Source organism: Montipora capricornis, chromosome 7 (assembly GCF_036669925.1).
Source record: "Montipora capricornis isolate CH-2021 chromosome 7, ASM3666992v2, whole genome shotgun sequence".
NCBI lineage: Eukaryota > Metazoa > Cnidaria > Anthozoa > Scleractinia > Acroporidae > Montipora > Montipora capricornis.
This window is the reverse complement of record NC_090889.1, coordinates 43497934-43516541: the sequence shown is the minus strand read 5'-3', so window position 1 is coordinate 43516541 and position 18608 is coordinate 43497934. Positions and strand designations below refer to the sequence as shown.

Genomic DNA, 18608 nt, shown 5'->3' with positions numbered 1-18608 from the left:
GGTACAAAAACCGTCATTCTGGAGAGCAAAGTGCGCATTGGGACGTCTAAAGAAAAGCAAGTTAATTTAAATTTTCTTTGTTTTAGATGTCAAAGTGCGCAAATTGCTCTCCAGTATGGCGGTTTTTGTGCCATGTGATCTCCAGTTGCAAAGGGCGAATTTGGTTTCAATCAGCTTCAAAGTTTCCACTACCGCTGCCCGTTGGACCACAGATGACATTGATGCAGTTGACGTCCGCACGAAAGCAGATAGTATTAACAAAGATGCTTGTAAAAAATAATCAATTGATGAGAAAGGAATATTATTTTAGTCACATTTATAATGCTGTAAATTTTGGTGATGATCAAATGTTACCGTAATAAGTACTTTGTATCTAACCGACAGGATTATCATTTTGAATTCTTGAGGTAACCTTCTTTATCACACATTTATTTAACGAGTCAAAAACCATAAGGTTCGCCGATGGAAATACTAATACAGATAGCCATCTCATATTGCATATTTATCATTTAGAACGTTTTTGATGTAACTGCATTTCTGCTTTACAGGTGGTCCTATGGAGTCGTCCTTTATGAGATATTTACTATCGGTAGGTGTTTTGTGTACTGAGAATCAACATTTATTCACAAGTGTTATGTTGGCGAGTTTAAGTCCAAATTATCATCATCATCATCATCGCATATGTCCAGAAATTCAAGTAAATAGACGCAAGCCTCATTTTGACAACACGAAGTGTCCCTTTAAGTCTAAGCATTTCATATCTATTTCTAACAATAAGGTTAAGGTAAAGGTTAGCGTTATATTTTAGGTCAGGGTAAATGCAGCAGTTTATCCATACTCGAGGAGCAGCATTTGGGGTGAAACTTTGTGACGTTAAATTTCCAAGATACGAGTGATGTTTAAGTCAGAGAAAAGAGCAAGGGGACACTTCGTGACGCTCATTGAATCCAGTTGCATCTAATTACGTCGTAGTTGTTGTCATTATTATAATCATCATTGTCATTATTATTATTTCTACTCTTCTCCCTGTTGCGGAAATAAGTTGAGACCAGACTTCACCCATAGGTCTAGGGTAATGAACTGTCCATGGACTTTCTCAATAGGTTCATTCCGATTGTTTGATTTTCTTCTGCCATAGCACCTTTCTTTGTCATTAGTCCCCACCGTATCTTCCTTAATCATCATCTGTGGTAGTTTGAATTTTAACCCACTACACTTCTCGCACGCTAAGCCTGTCAACAAGCGGGCACGAAAGCCGGCTGAAACTTACATGCCTGCGAAACTACAATTAACTTATTGTTGCAGCAGGTGGTAAATAGGATATGACAGTAATGAAATGTTGACAATTAACAGGAGGCATTCCATATCCTGGTTGGTCGGAGGCCAAGACCATAGCAGAATTGCAGAAAGGTTATCGCATGCCGAAACCCCCACACATCGCCAACACTATGTGAGTCTCCTTTTATACCATTTTTTGCCCTTAAGGAAGGGTAACGTACTTCTTTATTGAAAGAAAGAAATGAAGGGAAAGCTGCTAAAGAGTCGGTGTCACAGGTGGCCCAAGCTCTACGATTTGCCTGCGACGTAATTATAATATCATATCAACATGACCGTTAATTTTCATAATATCGAAATTACAACGGTTTGTATGGGAAAAAAGCGTATCGAATTGGAAGCAAAATTAGGAGTGATTTTTCAATAAAATTGCCTCACTTAAACTCGTTTGTAGTTCCTTTTGTGTTTAGCACCGTGGGTATTGGTCTTACTTGAGGTGAACATACACAAGGAAAATAATGTTCACAGGATCTACCAGTGGTTTTGGACTAGTTTAATCCGCGCACTTCCACGTTGCACAAAGTAACTTAATAGTCAACTGAAAAAAGAGGCATGCATATGAACACACTAAAAAACTACACAAATCGGATAATGGAATAAACGATCTTTCTACAACATGTAGATATACTTACAATTCTGTAAGGCATAATCCCGCATTTCAAAACAAGCCAGTGTCCTATATTTGCAGAAGCCACGAATACACTGTTTTCAATAACAGGGCCCTTTTCTATCTGATTAAGAGCGAGCTGCAATCTGATTGGCTAATCGTTAATCAAGTTAAAATTTAAAAAAACGTGCGTTTCCGGCCTTAGCCACCAAATATCTAAAAATTAAACATTTTTCAACGGAGTGCAAAACACTCGGCCCCAGAAATTAGGAGTCTAATTGCGCAACGATTTAATCCGCACTAGGTGTAACTCAATTATAAACCATATTATTGTTTCGTTTGCACTGAGCTCTTAGTTCGTGGCAATCAGGGATTGCCGTCTTATTGGGCGATCGCACTCACCATTCTGTGTCTTGATCCGCACCTTTTTGACCAATAAATCCTTGGTTGGATAGTTGTCTACAATCAGTGACATCTCCAGGACCAATTAACGGACTTATAGCATCGGGAGAATTCCGGACGTTCTTCCCAAATGTCAACAGAACTCGGATTGAGAGGACGAATATTGACTACACAGGTTAACTCAGCAAGGAATGTCTGCCATTGTTCTTCAGTTAGCTCTCTGTTCTGCCAAACGCTGTTCAGAGCTTACGAGCTGATCTGATCAATGACTCGACGACTCCGTTGGATATTCCATCTCCACTAGAAATCACAGGTATATTTTTCTGAAAGAGTGCTTTGAATCTTGGGGAATACCCAAAATGATAACTTGCGCTTCTCGAAGTGTTCTTGTATTTAATTTGACTTGCAATGGCCCAAACATATCCAGTGCGGTATTCGAGAATGGTGGGAATCAAGCAGCCACTCAAATACTTGGTGACTGGCCCATCAATTGGTCAAGGGTTTTTTTTCGACGTTTGCGGCAGCGGACGCACTTGGTGACAATAGTTTTTGCCATCTTTGAAAGCCCGACGATCCAAAACTTTCGCCTTGCTTCGAACATGAAGCTCTTGTAACCACAATGTCCTCGCTTCTGGTGAAGGTGGTACAAGAAGAGGACCACCAGTTGATTGTCTTTTGGCAGAATGATTGGGCAAATCATGCCTTGAGGTAGTGCACTAGCACTTTCGAGGCGGCCATAAGCTCTGATCAATCCGATGTGATCAGATTTAGGAATCAATTCGCGTTCAGGAGCGATATATATCAAGGGAATCTGACACCACTTGAAAAGAAGCGACTCGGAGTCTTACAGTTCCTGAACTGTTAGGGGACTCTTATTTCAAATTCTTTTCCTACTGGCTTCAACAAATCGACGTACATAGGCAAGGACTCTCCGGATTCTGTAAATGAATAGCAACTTCGCAACAGGTGAAAGAATTCTGGGTTATCCAGTGACCGTGGCTTTTATTGTTTGAAACTCTTTGGTGTTCCAATGATCTCCGTCAAGTTTGTTTCGTTTCTTAGATTTCTTGATGGTCTTCATCTCTTGTAAGGCGTCTCTGTATTTATGTTGGGATCTTTGTGTTTGGTCATCAAACTGTGGCCATTCGGATTCTGGCAGCTTTAGAAACGAGCGCCACTGAATTCTCGAGGTGGAGTCTTCAGCCAAGACAAAATGGTTCGAGACTCCTGCCAAAAGGTCTTATCGTACTCTTTAAATCCTTGCGAGTGCCGGGCACCCAAGATATGAAGTCGGGGAATAGCTTTTTTCTTTCAATGGAGCGTCAAAGGGCTTGACAGTCACAGGGACACATTGATGACTTCCATCGCATAGCTTCGAGCGAAAGAAATTGGCTGCCCCATATCCCAGTTCTCCTCCATCTGCAAAGCCATGTACTTGGGGTAGGTCTATTGCTTCTGCTGGCTTTAACTTCTGATCAAATTTGAAGGTGGGCAGTTGGTTTATTGCTGCTTCACTCTCCTTCTACTTTTGTTGGGTTGCTTCAAGGAGGATATCATCCCAACCATACCCGGTAGTCCACAGCTCTTGTAGTTGCTTAAGAGTGACAGATGCTATGAGGTCAATAGGTTCACACATCTGAGCAAGCAAGGCGAGGTACGATCTTTTTGTGAAATCTTCATTCGGTCTTAAAACTGAATCCTATTTAGAGCAAATGTGTCTTCTCCCTGTCCCACTTGTGACTAAGCAAATCTGTACATTGCTCACCGCTGGTTTCGTCGATTTCTTGGCTGTTTGAATTCCACGCCTTGATCTGGAACTGACCATTTCGAAGTACTTTGTCAATTATACCAGTCACCTGCCTGAACAAATCTAGAGGCAAAAGTCACCTTCCTGTTTCATTCCGAGCATCCAAGCAAGCAAACTCCCGTGTCAAAAACCTTACGCAAGTAAATAAATTTCTCACTGGAGTCAGGATGAAATCCTTTTCTGAAGAACCTTTTCCCTGAATAATAAATCATGAAATAGACAACAAGCTTTCTTTCAAATAAATCTTGGACGTCAAGAATTAGTCACATTTCCAAATATATTTTTTTACTTAGAAACTGTGCAGAGTTGAGTGCAAATGAATATCAATAGCCAGACAACATAGATAACATAGATCCATTCAATATGTTCGATTCTTTCAATGAGTTTGTGAAACCCATACCCAACTAAAGTTACCTTGGTTACAATATTGTACATAACATCTCCGTTAGTAAAATATGTAGAAAAACAGATCACCACTAGACGGCCAAATGTTGTCGAAGTCCATTATTTGTCGCATTGAAGATTCCGGATGTTTATTTTTCACTGCCTGTTTCGTTTATCGATTTGACCTTCCATTCCTGAGCTCCATAAGGGTATATTTTGCTTAACGATCTACCAAAACGCCTCTCGTGAGAGAGATGAGTTGGTGATTTAAATCGGAGGTCTTGGGATTGATTTTCAGCATAGCCAGAGTTTAATTTCTTTCCTTCTTTGGTCTACGACTTTTTAGTATCACCCAACTAGTGGATTGGCTACACTACTAGAGGTCTATTAGTAGTGGTCCTCAAGTAGTGAAAAAAGCGTGATGCTTTCTTTCGTTTTATTCCCAAATAAATATATTTTCAACTTGCATTTGCTAACTTTATTGTTGCCTTTTCTGTCCGACTAGTTGGGTGATACTAAAACAATTAGACCCGTAGCCCGCAAGGTCCACGGGTCAAAAGCCCATTCGGTTTCGCCTCATGCGGGCTACGGGTCTAATTGTTAAATAGTCACTACCTCTTACCCAAGGAGAGTTTGAGGTAACAAGGCGAATCTCCATATTTGGCCCTATATCCCGATGAAAATTTCTTAAATTCCGTGTCATATTGCGTGGTTATTTCAAAGACGACACCTTAGTCAGTTGGTGTGAAAGTACACCGCACGGTCATGGTAACCACAGATAAAAACAGGAGCCCATCAGTAAAAGCTTGCTTCTCCCATACAAGCCCTGCGAGTCAACCTTTGCGCGCATCTTTCTATAATTAGAACGCTATGAGTTCTTGTGCTTTTCACGTACTGTTTAGAATGGCCAATCAGAATAAAGTTATTGTCTTACAAAGACTGAAAAAGCAAAAACAGTGCAAGCAAATTGATGCAAAGTGATGTAAATGTGAGTCTACTGCTGATGGGTTAGTTCTAAAAATAGAAAGATACGCGCAAAGGTTGACTCAAGGTTATAGTGCATAGGACCGGGAGGCTCGTAGGCAAGGCTTCTGATAAAAATAACCTTGGCAACACGGGCGCGATCTAAAAATAGATTTCGAGTAATTATCATGGGGAACAGGGATTCGCTTGCTGGTAATTAATTATTTCATGGCTAGAAAGTTCCCAAAGCTGTAAAAAAAATTATGAAGCCACAGTCAATAAAAACACGGCACTCACTGGATATAAATTATTTGGCTCCAACTGACTTCTGCGCCACATCGCAAATGTTGAATATGATGTTCTAATTACGTCACGCGCAAATCGTAGAGCTTGGGCCACCTGTTGGGGCATGACCAAAAGAAGCCGTCGTTATTGCCTTCACTTATGTCAAGCAATCAGGTCACAAATAATAACATTTTCTTACAATTGGGAAGTAGATGTTGACCGATTAACGCATCCGGCAATGGGGGAAAACAAAAGAGCGAGTGCCTTTTACACGAATTCAGACGATGATCTCAGTTTCCATTATATTTCACGTGTAGATGCTCAACCATGCATTGACCTCAATGAAGACATTTGAACTTCGGAAGCTTTCGGGGGTACAGTAATAGATGATCCATGGCTGCTCTTTTTGCACTAATTACATAATCACGTGATGTGTCGTCATTCTTAGCCCATAAAATCCCTAGTTTTCACTCACGAGTTCAGCGGTCATGTTATTTCCCACATAAAAAGGATAGGCTTATTTTAGAATAGATCGTTAACTAATACAGGAGGGTTAGATCGTATATCACCTTGGCCACCATTCTTTTTCTCGGGGAACCCACATGGCCTGACGTCCTAAGCAAACGAATGAATATTGTAATAAGAAGTGTCTTCATCGTAATGTCCTTTTCTATGCGCCCTGTTTTCTGCAAGGAAAATGAAAAACCGGTGGTTTTCGGTATTTCAAGCCTTTTCGTCCTTTTCTGTACGGATTAGCTGCCACAAAAGTCATAGCTAGACGAGATCGAGGAGAGTCCTAGTCTGTGAAACAGAACGCTTTGTGAATAGTTTTATCTCAAACTCCGTTGTTTTTAAAATATTATTTTTACCACATGCATAAATGATGTATCTCCTAACGCGCTGTTGTTTCTCACAAACTAATTCTTTATCGTCTTCCCGTCGCCTAAAAACAGCAACCCTGGTGATATATATTTGAAATCATGATATTTTTTAACAGAAGGATGAGACCGAGTTATAAATTATCTAGAGTTACTGCTTCTATAATTCTCATTAATCAACATGAGATGAGTGGACGGGGGTGAAAACTAAGATAACGTTAAACTGTTTGTTCCCAGGTATCACTTCATGGAGAGGTGCTGGCAAGAAAATCCTGACTTTCGTCCACATTTTGAAAATATTCGTAAAGATCTGCTTTCTCTCATCGAAAAAGAGGTAATTATCGAGATTTGCGTTAGATTTGCGTTAAAAATGCCAATCTGACACAACACCTTTTTTCGTTTTTAACATCCCTATTCATAAACGATAAAGATATTCAAGTAGAGAAGTTTTCAGATGACTGTTGAAAACCTCTCTAACAATGCATGGCAATTATTTGCCGACGCAGTGGTTGCCCACAAATATCTCCAAGAAGCACCACATATGGAAATAACGTCCGAAAGTGTTATGAAAACTCTCTCATACAACTTCCCTCAAAGGCCCTTGAAAGGCCACGTTTTGGCAGACAATTCAAGTTTCCATTTTCCCAATTTTTCAAATTCTAAACTTATTCTAAATACATATATTTGCAAGGTGAAAAAAAGAAAGAAAAGAAAAGCAATGAATAGCGAATGATAATTACAGGGCTCGAGACTAACTTTTCAGCTTGCTAGCCCAGTGGCTAGTGACAGGTTTTATTAACTAGCCAAAACAAATTTTTCACTAGCCAGATACTCTAATATCCATCATCGCATCAAGTCAAGTAAATGCTAGCCTGTGTAGCTGGCAGTATGCTTTGAATGAACATCTGGCAAGTACAAAGTTTTTGTGACCTTGATTCTCACAGAACTGCCGTCAAAACTTCTGAACTGGCGCACCGAAAAACATTATTTTCCTTCAAAATACCGATTCGCGATTTTCACTAATAAAATAATTCGTTCCACCTTACCTCTATACGTTGCAAACTTAGGCATAGATGCCATAATTATAGGCGTGGCACAACAACAAAAACCCAAGTTTTCGCTTCCGTGCAAAATTCTCACAGAACTTCGCAACTCGCCATCGAAAAACATTCCTTTCTTTCAAAATGCGGCTGATTCACGATTTCTCATGAACACAGTAATTCTTTCCATCTCAACTTTATTTACAAATTGCAAACATAGGCGTCAACATTATATAGGCATCATCCAAATCTTGGAGTTGCGAATTTTTTAATTTTTTCAAAGCGTTTGTGACCTCGAGATACTGTGCCCATGAAACATAATGATTAATCCCTAGAGCTCCGCATGGTTTCATGCATGACTAATCATTACTGGCAAGCAGTTCGTTTGTCATTATTTGCTTTTGACTAAGGGGAAAAAAACAAAAAGGTCAATCATTCTTTCGCATTTCAGTAATTTAAACTTCCTGTTTGGGTTTATAAATTATATATGATATTTATTATAGCCAATGTTTTAAATTCTGCACTCTCTGACTCAATTTCGTTTTGTGAATTGGTTTCCTATGGGCCTCCAGTGCTCACATATTTTCACTAGCCAAAATGGCTAGTGAAGAACAAAAACCATTAGCCAAAACAGATTTTTTACTAGTCTGTGGCTAGTTGGCTACCGTTAGTCTCGAGCCCTGAATTACAAAGAAACAAGCAATATATAGAATAGTTTTGAGCATGTTTGGGACACCTAAAATAGTAGAGACTAATCGAGTAGGTGATCCAGATTGAAAACATGAATATATATATGTATAATGAAATAACGTGATAAATTGATCATCTGCTAAAAGTGCTCAATGGGTCTACCAGAGCTTTGAATAGAGACGTAAACTTGAGCTAGGTCAAAAACATTTATTTGCTACTCCACGTTTCATGCTTCTCACGAAGCAATCATCAGGCAACTGCCAAAAAGAAGGAATACATGGTGTTTTACAGTGATTTTGAAATAAAAATGGAAAAAACGGTAGCAATTCACTATAGGCTGGGGTGAATAGCAACGGTTAAACAATACAAACTGTTTCCAGTGAGCTGCTAAAAATAAACCTAAAATAATTACGCTATTAAGAAGGAATTTCTTTGCATGTCTGCAACTTGTTACAAGCTCATTTCTGTTGTTAAGGGTCGCCAAATCTGGTCTACAAATTATATAGTATTTCTCCCACAGACTTAAATTACACTTCTTAGGATCTCGCATGCCTAACAATCCGCCATTTAAAGTGATAGTCGACTTTCTTGTGTTTCAAACCCCATACATATTTACTAAGTTCAGTGAAATTTCTGTAGCGTTCATTTCTAAAGGAACATGTGTGGTTTCTATAACGTGATTTGAATGATGTGTCGCAAAGACCGATGTAAGTTTGCTTTGACTGAGATGTTGTGACCTCTGCTTGATAGATGATATTGCGCACGTTGCACTTTCCGTCTAGAGGGCAGGATCCTTTGTCACGGCAGTTGCAAGTGTTGATAGTTTGAGCGGGTGGATTTGATGACTTGTTAATGACGGCTTTATTCTGGTTGGAGATAATTGTTTTTACATTGCTCATGCAGCTATAACTAATTTTGAGAGTGTTCCGGTTGAAAATTCTGTGCAAAGGGTGTGATTTTGGGAAGTGCTTGTCGATTAAGGTGAGGAAACACTTTTCAACTTTTGTTTTGACGTTTTGGCTGTATGGAGGATTGAACCAGGTGATGTTTCTAGGCCTATTCTTGCGGTGTTTGGTTTGTGGAGTTGTTTTTCTGTAGGTTAGATTATATATGTAGCCGCTCTTGTTGAGTGCAGCCTGGTAGGTTTCTTTCGCTTTATCAAATGATTCTTTGTTGGAAGAAATTTCTGAAAGGCGCTTGTTTATGGATTCCGGTATGTTCTTTAGGATGGATGGGGGGTGGTTGGATTTCTTGTGAACGTAGAGTGGGATGTTTCCTTCTTTTGTGTAGGGATAATGCTTTCCAGATTGGAGGTCAAGGGTGACGTCTAAGAAATTTACTTTAGTGATGTTTGCTTCGACTGTGATCTTTAAGTCGTTTTCACGGAAAATTTGGCAGAAGCCCTTCTTGATTATTTCGACCTGTTGAGGGTTTGAGTTAAAAGCTGCCAAATCGTCGTTTCTATATAGGCCGATGCTGTTGCCATACGTTTTGGTTAGACAAGACAATAAATAACAGCCCACTAGTTCGCATGTTTCAGCGCCATCGAAAGATCCCATTGTTATGTCGAATCGGCTGGCAGAGGATTTTTTCTCCCAGGGGCAATCATTGGAAAACAGGAGAGATTGCTTGGAGAGGAAAATGATTTCTCTTTCATCGGCACTGATGGGTCTGTAGGTATTGGCGAAGTCGAGTGCTTTGGTGAGCAGTTTTTCTGTGATAGAGGGGTAGAAGTCACATACATCAAAGCATATGAATGAGAGGTTTTCTTTGTGCTGTAGGGCGTTGAACCAGTTCAGTACGCTGGTCGTATTTTTCCACTGATTGATTTGCGTCTTTTGGACTATATTGAATTATATATAATATATATAATTGTTAATTAGGTTAAAAGTCTTGCTTCATAGAATAAAGATTAGAGAAAAAAAATTAACAAGGACAACTAATGTAGCAATCAATCATTACACTGAGCGAAATGATATATGAAATGAATGATATACTGAACTGCGGATATGAAATCAAATAAGGCTATGATCCTCGCAGTTATGGATGCAATTTTAGCAATTGCGTAGAGATGCCTGAAAAATTCAGGACTTCAACGGGGTTTGAACCCGTGACCTCGCGATACCGGTGCGACGCTCTAACCAACTGAGCTATGAAGCCAGTGACGTTGAGAGCTGGTTATTTGTGGGTTCCAATTTTTCCTTGAGGGATGAATCAATGAACGAAATGATAATTATGTGAAGTGAATTATATACTGAACTGCGGATATGAGTTTTTCAGGGCTTCTCTACGCAATTGCTTAAATTGCGTCCATAACTGCGAGGACTATAGCCTTACTTGAAATCATTACATTCTTAATATTTTGGGGAGTCTAGACAAGGATATAATTTGTTTAGTACTTACACGTAAGTACTAAACAAATTACATCCTTGTCTAGACTTCCTGTCTGTATACAGGCAGTGCATTCCAGAGACTAGCGTCAGTAAACTGATGAGCTAGAGCTGAAGAGACAGAGCTATTTCCGCCAAGTCTTACTTGAATAGTTATCTTGACCCAATGATGACTCTCTCTGCTATTTATTAATACCGTTCTGGGAGAAAAAATAGAGTCGTGTTGATCGTAATTGAATTATTCGTAAGAAATGTGTTTTAAACCCAGGCAAGGCGGTCAGACAAGCAGTCAAGCAGAAAGCAGACAATCAAGCACGAAACAGATTAGAAAATGATGGTTTTTTTTTGTGAATTTTTCAGTTGTACCTCGGACTGTTGGACGAATCGAAGTACGATGGAACAAAATACTCAATGGTCGAGGACGTGTGCGCGGCTTCAGTTCAGCCACGCCCTAAGAAGAAATGGTCAAGTCTGAAGTTGTGAAGAGGCAATCAGTTTCTTTTGATTTAATTGGGTTAAAAAGAGAATCAGTAAGCGTAGTGATTCACAACCATAGACGATATTTTATCACTTTTGTCATTTTAGCGTAAAACGCTTTGAATATGTAGAAAATTCATAAAATGATAAATCCCGCTATTCAGTGAACATTCATAGTAAAACAAGAGAGTTTTGAAACAAAATGTTAGCAACAGAATATACGGCTCTTGTTGTTTCGGGATGTTACGTTGTTCATTTAAAGAAACTGTTAGGTATAGCATGCTTATGACTAAGGTGTAGCAGCCTATATATGTAAGAGTTTGCTTCATCAGATCTTAAAAACTAAACCTCAAGTAAATAAAATGTAGGGTAAGTAAAATCGGTCACCCTGATGCGTGGTTTAAAAATCCGAAAACATCCAATTCTTAGTTTTGCAAATGACCACGTTTAGCCGGTAAACTTGCAAGAGGAGTCATGGCAGCCATAGTAGGAAGCTAAGACAGTAGGACGACAGCAATGAGGACGCTGCAAATTAATTAAAAGCTAATAATGGGTTTAGTGAACAAAAAACAAAGACTCTGCAGGCCCTGCACGTGAGTATCACATTTTGGTACATTTCTCGGTCGTTGTCTCCTTGACAACGACGTGGGATGACCAACTTTGAGGTCCACTTGAAGGTTATTGAACAATCGGTTAAGATTTACCATCTTGCAAAGTTTTCTTCTAACTTGTCTTTTAGTGGACATTGTCCTTACTTAAGCCCCCAATTGCTGCACTTTAAAGTGCTTTGCTATTATCTATCATTATTATTTACTATTATTATCAATATTACCAGGAACATGTTGAAGTTCTAATTGCTTTGAGCAAAGTCGTAATTTATGTAAACTTGTGTAAACGCTTCTAAAAGATTTAATTACATTTGTCAAAAACCAACGTTAACTTTGTGCTTCTTACATATTCTGCTATCAGGCGTTTTTTTTTTTCTTCAGGGAGAGCGCGTACTTTTCGCGTCCTTCCAAAAAGAAAAGAGCGCCTGATCGCGGGTTAGTTGCTGCACCTCTGACTCTTAATGAAATGGGCCACCATGGAGTTCACTTATCATCTGTGTGCAAGAGCGAGGTCTTACCATCTCAAATGCTTGACACTTAGCATCGCTTAGAGTAACAGTCCTAAGGAAGCTAAAATGGCCTATTTCTCACTTACAACACTGACGTAGGACTGGTGACGGCCGAAATTGAGAAACAATGAGGTGACGTCATGGCCTCCGACGTAAATACTATTGGCGTATTCTTATACAAACATTTTTTTGTTTTGATCTTAAATCACTGATCCAGTGAGGGAAACCACGAGTGTCTCTGGATTTTAGGCACAGAAATAAGCAAATTTCGTCAAAACGAACGAGACCCAGGTTAGAAGAATGGGACTAAGATTTAATACTTGAACAATACTTTGTACACGTAGAACATGTTAAATTGCTGGAAAATAGCGACTTGACTCCCAACGACTCGTTTCCGGTCTTACTGTGTAGCTCAGTCTTGCACAGTCCTCCTTCCTCCACAGATGCTCGCGTATTCACGATTCCGCTGTGCGAAGTGTGTGCAGACACTTTTTATTATTATTATTATTATTATTATTATTATTATTATTATATATTTTTAAATACATTAATTAAATACAATTCTAAAACATCAAATTACACTACTTACAATACTGCATTTACTAACACTTCATTACAATACTTGTCTAATGCCTATCTAAATATTATGAAAAAAAAAAAAAAGGATTCCATGTACAGCCAAATACGTACAGTTCTAAGAACACACTTCAAAAACAGATTACGGGTTAGGTTCAGAGCCCATGCACAAATCCCACTTCTTGTTAAATTTGTCCATGTTATTAGTATTTACACATATAATCTTTTCCGTTTCATACTTAATTTTTGCCTTTAGCTTAAAGGCGTTTATAACAGGAGGAGACAGATTTCTTCTGCAATCCCATATATATGATTTAGCGACTAGTATCAAATAGTTTAGTAAAGGGCAATTTGCGTAAATAATACCAATCATGACATCTTGCAGAGTAAGGTGGACGAATTCTCTGGTCAGTAGGAAGAAGAAATATTCGAAATCTTTCCAAATAGGTTGCACAAGGCTACAATGAAAAAGGAGATGGTGTAGAGCTTCCGGTTCTAAGTTACAAAACGAACATTTATCCTCTGTTATCGAGTCAAGGACTTTGTACTGAAATGCTTTTATGTATGGTTCAAAGGACACCTTATGCGGTAGCCAGAAAACCTTTGTCAAGTGATCCTCTGACAAATTAAAAGTTTTCCTCAGATGTTGAGAATTATTTGGAAGCTTGGCTTTTGAGTTTTTTATTAATTTGTAATAGTCCTTAGATTTCTTTTTTAACATATCAAAGTCTTTGCCCTCTATCGTTACCAACAAAGAAATTTCAGAAGGAGTGCTTTCCCTGGTTTTTAGTTGTAATGGAACGGAGTGGCGAAGTCCCGCCCAAGTTAAAAAGTTATTATTACTTATTTTGCTTGAAAAAAACTTGAAAGAGTTTGTGGTATCTGTGTTGAATAAAAGATCGTTTACAAAAGTTATGCCGTTTTCAAAAAGAGTTCGATAGAAGATAGGTTTGTTGTTTATTCGTATCTCTTTGTTATTCCAGAATATGTTGCCATTCTTTTTTTGTAGTATCCTAAACGTCTCGGAATTCTGACCACCACTGAAGTAACTCGGAATAAAAGAGGGAAGGAACAAAATAGTCTTTAATATCGTAATTGCAATAAAACTTGTAGGTAGCTTTTCCAAGCACCGTCATTTTCTCCAAAGATTCTTTTCAGCCAGGCTAGTCGTAACGATTTAATCATACTTTCAAGATCAATCATTTTTAGTCCGCCGTTCTCGTATTCATTTATCGTGGACAGTCGTTACTTTATCCGTTCCTTTCCATAGAAATTTAAATAATATTCGGTTCAATTCTTGGACGATTTCCTTTGGAGCCGGCAGAAGCGACAAAATATAAACAAATTTAGGAATGATTAAGGACTTAATAACTGTCACTCTCCCATAAACAGAAAGACCTCTTGAAGACCAGATATTTACAAGCTTTTTGACGCTGTCCAGCCTCTCGATAAAATTCTTTTCATGCAGTAATTTAGTATCATAAGAATAGTACACCCCAAGGGCTTTGATTGGTTCGCCGCTCCATTTAATACCAAAGTGTGTGCAGACACGAATGTTGAAAGACGCATCCCTCGTCGCCACCACCTTATTTCACGTCTGCATCTCAGCATATTTTCTTTGAATCATTTCGAGTCCCCCCGGAAGAGAGAGAGATGAGTTGGTAATTTAATTCGGAGGTCTTGGGTTCGATTTTCAGCATAGTCAGAGTTTTTTCTCTTTCATTCTTTGGGCCCATGTCTATGACTTAATAGTCACTACCCCTTACACAATGATAGCAGGAGAGTTTGAGGTAACAAGGCGAGTCCCCCATATTTGGCCCTATATCCCGATGAAAATTATTTGAATTCCGTGTTATATTGCGTGGTTACTTCAAAGACGGCACCTTGGTCAGTTGGTGTGAAAGTACACCGCACGGTCATGGTAACCACAGATAAAGGCCATCAGTAAAAGCTTGCTTCTCCTATTCAAGTTCTGCGAGCCAACCTTTGCGCGCATATTTCTATTTTTGGAACGCCAGGAGTTCTTGTGCTTTTCACGTACTGCTTAGAATGGCCAATCAGACTAAAGTTATTATTTGAGTCTCCTGCAAAGGGGATAGTTTTAAAAGCAGAGAGCTACACGCAAAGGTTGACTCAAGGTTTTTTGGGCATAGGGAGGCTCGTAGGCGTGATAAAAATAACCTTCACAACACGGACGCGATTTAAAAATAGATTTCAAGTAATTATCATGGGGAACAGGGATTCGCTCGCTGGAAGTTATTCTTTCATGCCTAGAAAGTTCCGAAAGCTGTAAAAGATTATGAGGCCACAGTCAATAAAACCACAGCACGGATTGGATACGAGTTATTTGGCTCCAACTATCTTCTGCGCCACATCGCAAATTGTGCGGCAAATAACATTTTCTTGCAGGAAATTGTTGAGTGGGGAGTTATAATAATATTTTGTTGATACCGAAAATTACTTGATACCCTGTCTATATACAAGGACAATCTTGTCGTTTATAAGAGCCTTCCTTCAATCTTACAACGTTATAATGACATCTGTTTCTAATAGAGACGGAGAGAAGATACTGATTCACCACAAACGTGTGCTCTGTGTTGCGTTTTATTTATCTTTGTTAGCTTTAGGTTCGTATCAAGAGGTTTAGTATAATTTCTGATGCATCTAAGAGAACATCCAGTTTCCAAGAAAAAAACTCGGTCGTATGAGTCTTGTAGATAATCACTTTCATAGCAGAGAAAAGAGGAAAACTTGACTTTTTTCATATTCAGTATTTTTCAGTAAACCTCGACCAGTTTGTAGGAACGTTTTAGAAATTCGTTTTCTTAGAATGATCACCCAGGCTCCAAATAATGTAGGCCATATTTTAGTCCGTGCACCGAATATACCAATCCAAAATTATAAGTAAAGAATTACCAAAACTGGCTTTGTAGCCCTTGTTAATGCTTCGTAAAAAAGAATATGTTTAAGTTTGCTTAACTGAAATCCAGAAACGTTATATATGCAAGCCAAGTTACAAAGTTGAAACAATTGCCCATTCGATAGAGGATAAATATCAAAAGTACTTCGAAGTTTAAAAGCCCATGTCCAGCACACAGCTCCTACAAGGAAACGGAAAAGAGGGTTTGATGTCAGACTAAAAGTATTGATGACTTTTCAGCCTTATCATTCTTGACTGATGTAATACTTCGAGAAAAGTTCTGAGGACTGCCGCTTGACAATTTGGACCTGCCAATTTGGCAGCCGAGGAATTTTTTAATCCAATTATTTCCAAATTGGACAATCATGTAGTCCTGTTATCTATTAATTATATAGCTTCCAAAAACGGTTTGTTCTCACTGTTAGAGGCGAGTTAAAACCCACAAAGCTGCTTTAGGACTTTGCCTACTATGCTTATTGCGCATACGTTCTGCGCATCTCGAGATACTAGGGTTTCCTATCGGTGATGCTTACTAATACAGGGTAGTAGACTCCGTCCTTAAGTTCCCTAATAGCTGCAACCTGATTGGTCAATACTCGGTTCTTTTATTTATGTTGACATTTGATTGGGTGATGAAAAGTATCCAGATTTTTCTCAAATTGGACGGTTTGTTCAAAGTTACGCAACTACATATTTAAAGAATGACATGTCCCCTTTAACCCTTCCCCTACTAAGAGTAATACTTATAGATTTTACTCTGTCTGACACCAGACGATTTTACTCGTCACTGGAAGCTGCTTCAAGGGTGAAAAGGATAACAACATCTAGGTCCACTCAAAAACTGTGTCCCCTTTAACCCTTCCCCTACTACGAGTGATACGTATAGATTTTATTGTCTAACGCCAGACGATTTTACTCGTCAACGGGGGCTTCTTTAGGGGTGACTAGGTTAACAACATCTAGGTCCACTCAAAAACTGTCCCCTTTAATCCTTTCCCTCCTAAGAGCTAAGAGTGATATTATAGATTTTAGTCAGTCTAACACCAGACGGCTGTAGTCATCAATGGGGGCTGCTTCAGGGGTGAAAAGGTTAACATCTAGGGCCACGCAAAAACTCTTCAACCCTTCCCCTGATAAGAGTTATACTCACAGATTTTACTGCCTAACACCAGACGATTTTACTCGTCAATGAAGGCTGCTTCTTGAATGATAGAGTGAACGTCTTCCCTACTGAGAGTGATGCTTACAGATTTCACTTTTGTCTAACGACAGGAGCCCACGAGTTCATGGGCTCCTGGTAACGAGATACATTTTTACTCGTCACTGGAGGCAGCTACAAAGGTGGAAGAGTTTACAGTACCCTAGCTTTTATTTAAACAAATTTGGAGCGTTTGCTGTAAGAGCAAATATGCTCGCCCAAACGAAGCCTGCAATCCAGGTCAAAATTATTGGGACAATTCGCGCTTTTCCCCCTCCCCCATTACAATGTTAACTTTTCACTGTCTCCGAAATCAAGATTAGTGCATCAATCGCTCAAATGTTTCAACATCGCACTCCAGGGGGAAGGGGGACGGGCGAAAAGGGCAGGGAAAGAAGAACACGCGTTGCTCATATGACGATGGACTAGGAAGCATGTACAATAAATTCTCTACTTTTCGGCCAAAATGTTCCAAAATGTTTTGATCCGGATTGTATCTTTCTTTAGACAACATTGACTTTCTGGGAAACATAATCGTTATGACATCCACACTAACACTTACTCTCCAGACTTCTTACGAGCTGGTTTGGAGTTGTCCATCATGGTGTAATAGCTGAAACTGTCCCTTGGGTCCAGGTCACTGATCGCCTGAGAATACAAGAAAAACAAGAAAACAGTTCGCTTTTCTTCGGTGCAATGCGGAAAATTAATAAACAAGTCGAAGTTTGAGGACTCGATTTCCCGGTCATGAGTAGTTTTCTCTGCTTCCTTGGGTGGGCCCTTTCCCATGATAAGGATTAACGCACTGATGGATTTTAGGTTTTCTTGCACTACAACTTGCTTTTTGATAAATCGCTCTCACCAACTGGCCGACTGCCTTGCGGACCTACCTCCCGAACAGCGTTTGTTTTACCTTTCTTCTCTTTAGGACGAATTGCCCCTCGATGAAGAAATACAGAAAAAATTGAAGGTAAAGAACTTTACAGTAACAAGTGTTCAAGAAAGTCATAACCATTTTTTCTTGCCGATAAAGCGCTCGTAACCTCACGTGAACCCTAAAATATGTTGTTTTATCACTCTTATTCCTTTGGGCCTCACTTGAGCAAACCTTTTACTTCACGACTTGAGTCGTTTATTGCGTGTAGGATACTCTTACCTGTTCGTTTTAGGTGGGGAGAGATGGAAACTTCTTTTGGTAATCAAGGATAGCAGACTGTGCCACTTGAATCTGATCCGAAAAAGATGGCCTTCGCTTTCTGGAAAGTTCCCTTTTTATCTTACGACGTGTTTCCTTGGCCTTTCCCGGCACTGACTCAGTGCCCACAAAGTTCGGTGCTATTGCAAGGCAAGCGTTGTTAACTTCATCTGCAAAGGACAGGCGTCGTTTGTTTTGGCCAAGGGTTCCTGCAAGGAAGCTGTTGTACTTGTGGATTTTTTGCCGACGTTCCGAAGCCTTCTGTTCATGCTCCTTGTTCCTGGCCTGGGCATCAATGATCTCTTTAGCAATCAACAAGCTGTCAATGAGTGAGTTTCTCCTGT

General features: G+C 39.4%; 1 protein-coding gene and 1 long non-coding RNA gene across 2 annotated transcripts in view; one reads left to right on the top strand and one right to left on the bottom strand.

The window, feature by feature from the left end:
• Nucleotides 1-12185, top strand: part of LOC138057996 (tyrosine kinase receptor Cad96Ca-like) — a 48576-nt gene extending 36391 nt beyond the window's left edge. The window contains exons 6-9 of the mRNA XM_068903893.1: nucleotides 549-589; nucleotides 1354-1450; nucleotides 6899-6995; nucleotides 11142-12185. Of these exons, the coding sequence (XP_068759994.1) occupies nucleotides 549-589; nucleotides 1354-1450; nucleotides 6899-6995; nucleotides 11142-11264 (358 nt within the window). The 3' untranslated portion in view covers nucleotides 11265-12185. The remainder of the gene's footprint in view (nucleotides 1-548; nucleotides 590-1353; nucleotides 1451-6898; nucleotides 6996-11141) is intronic.
• A 3352-nt stretch (nucleotides 12186-15537) lies between these two features.
• LOC138057248 (uncharacterized) lies at nucleotides 15538-18219 on the bottom strand. The gene is made up of 2 exons (XR_011133627.1): nucleotides 17632-18219; nucleotides 15538-16052 (listed from the first exon to the last, which is right to left on the bottom strand). It is a non-coding gene; the product is annotated as an uncharacterized lncRNA (long non-coding RNA).
• Between the last annotated feature and the right edge of the window lie 389 nt (nucleotides 18220-18608).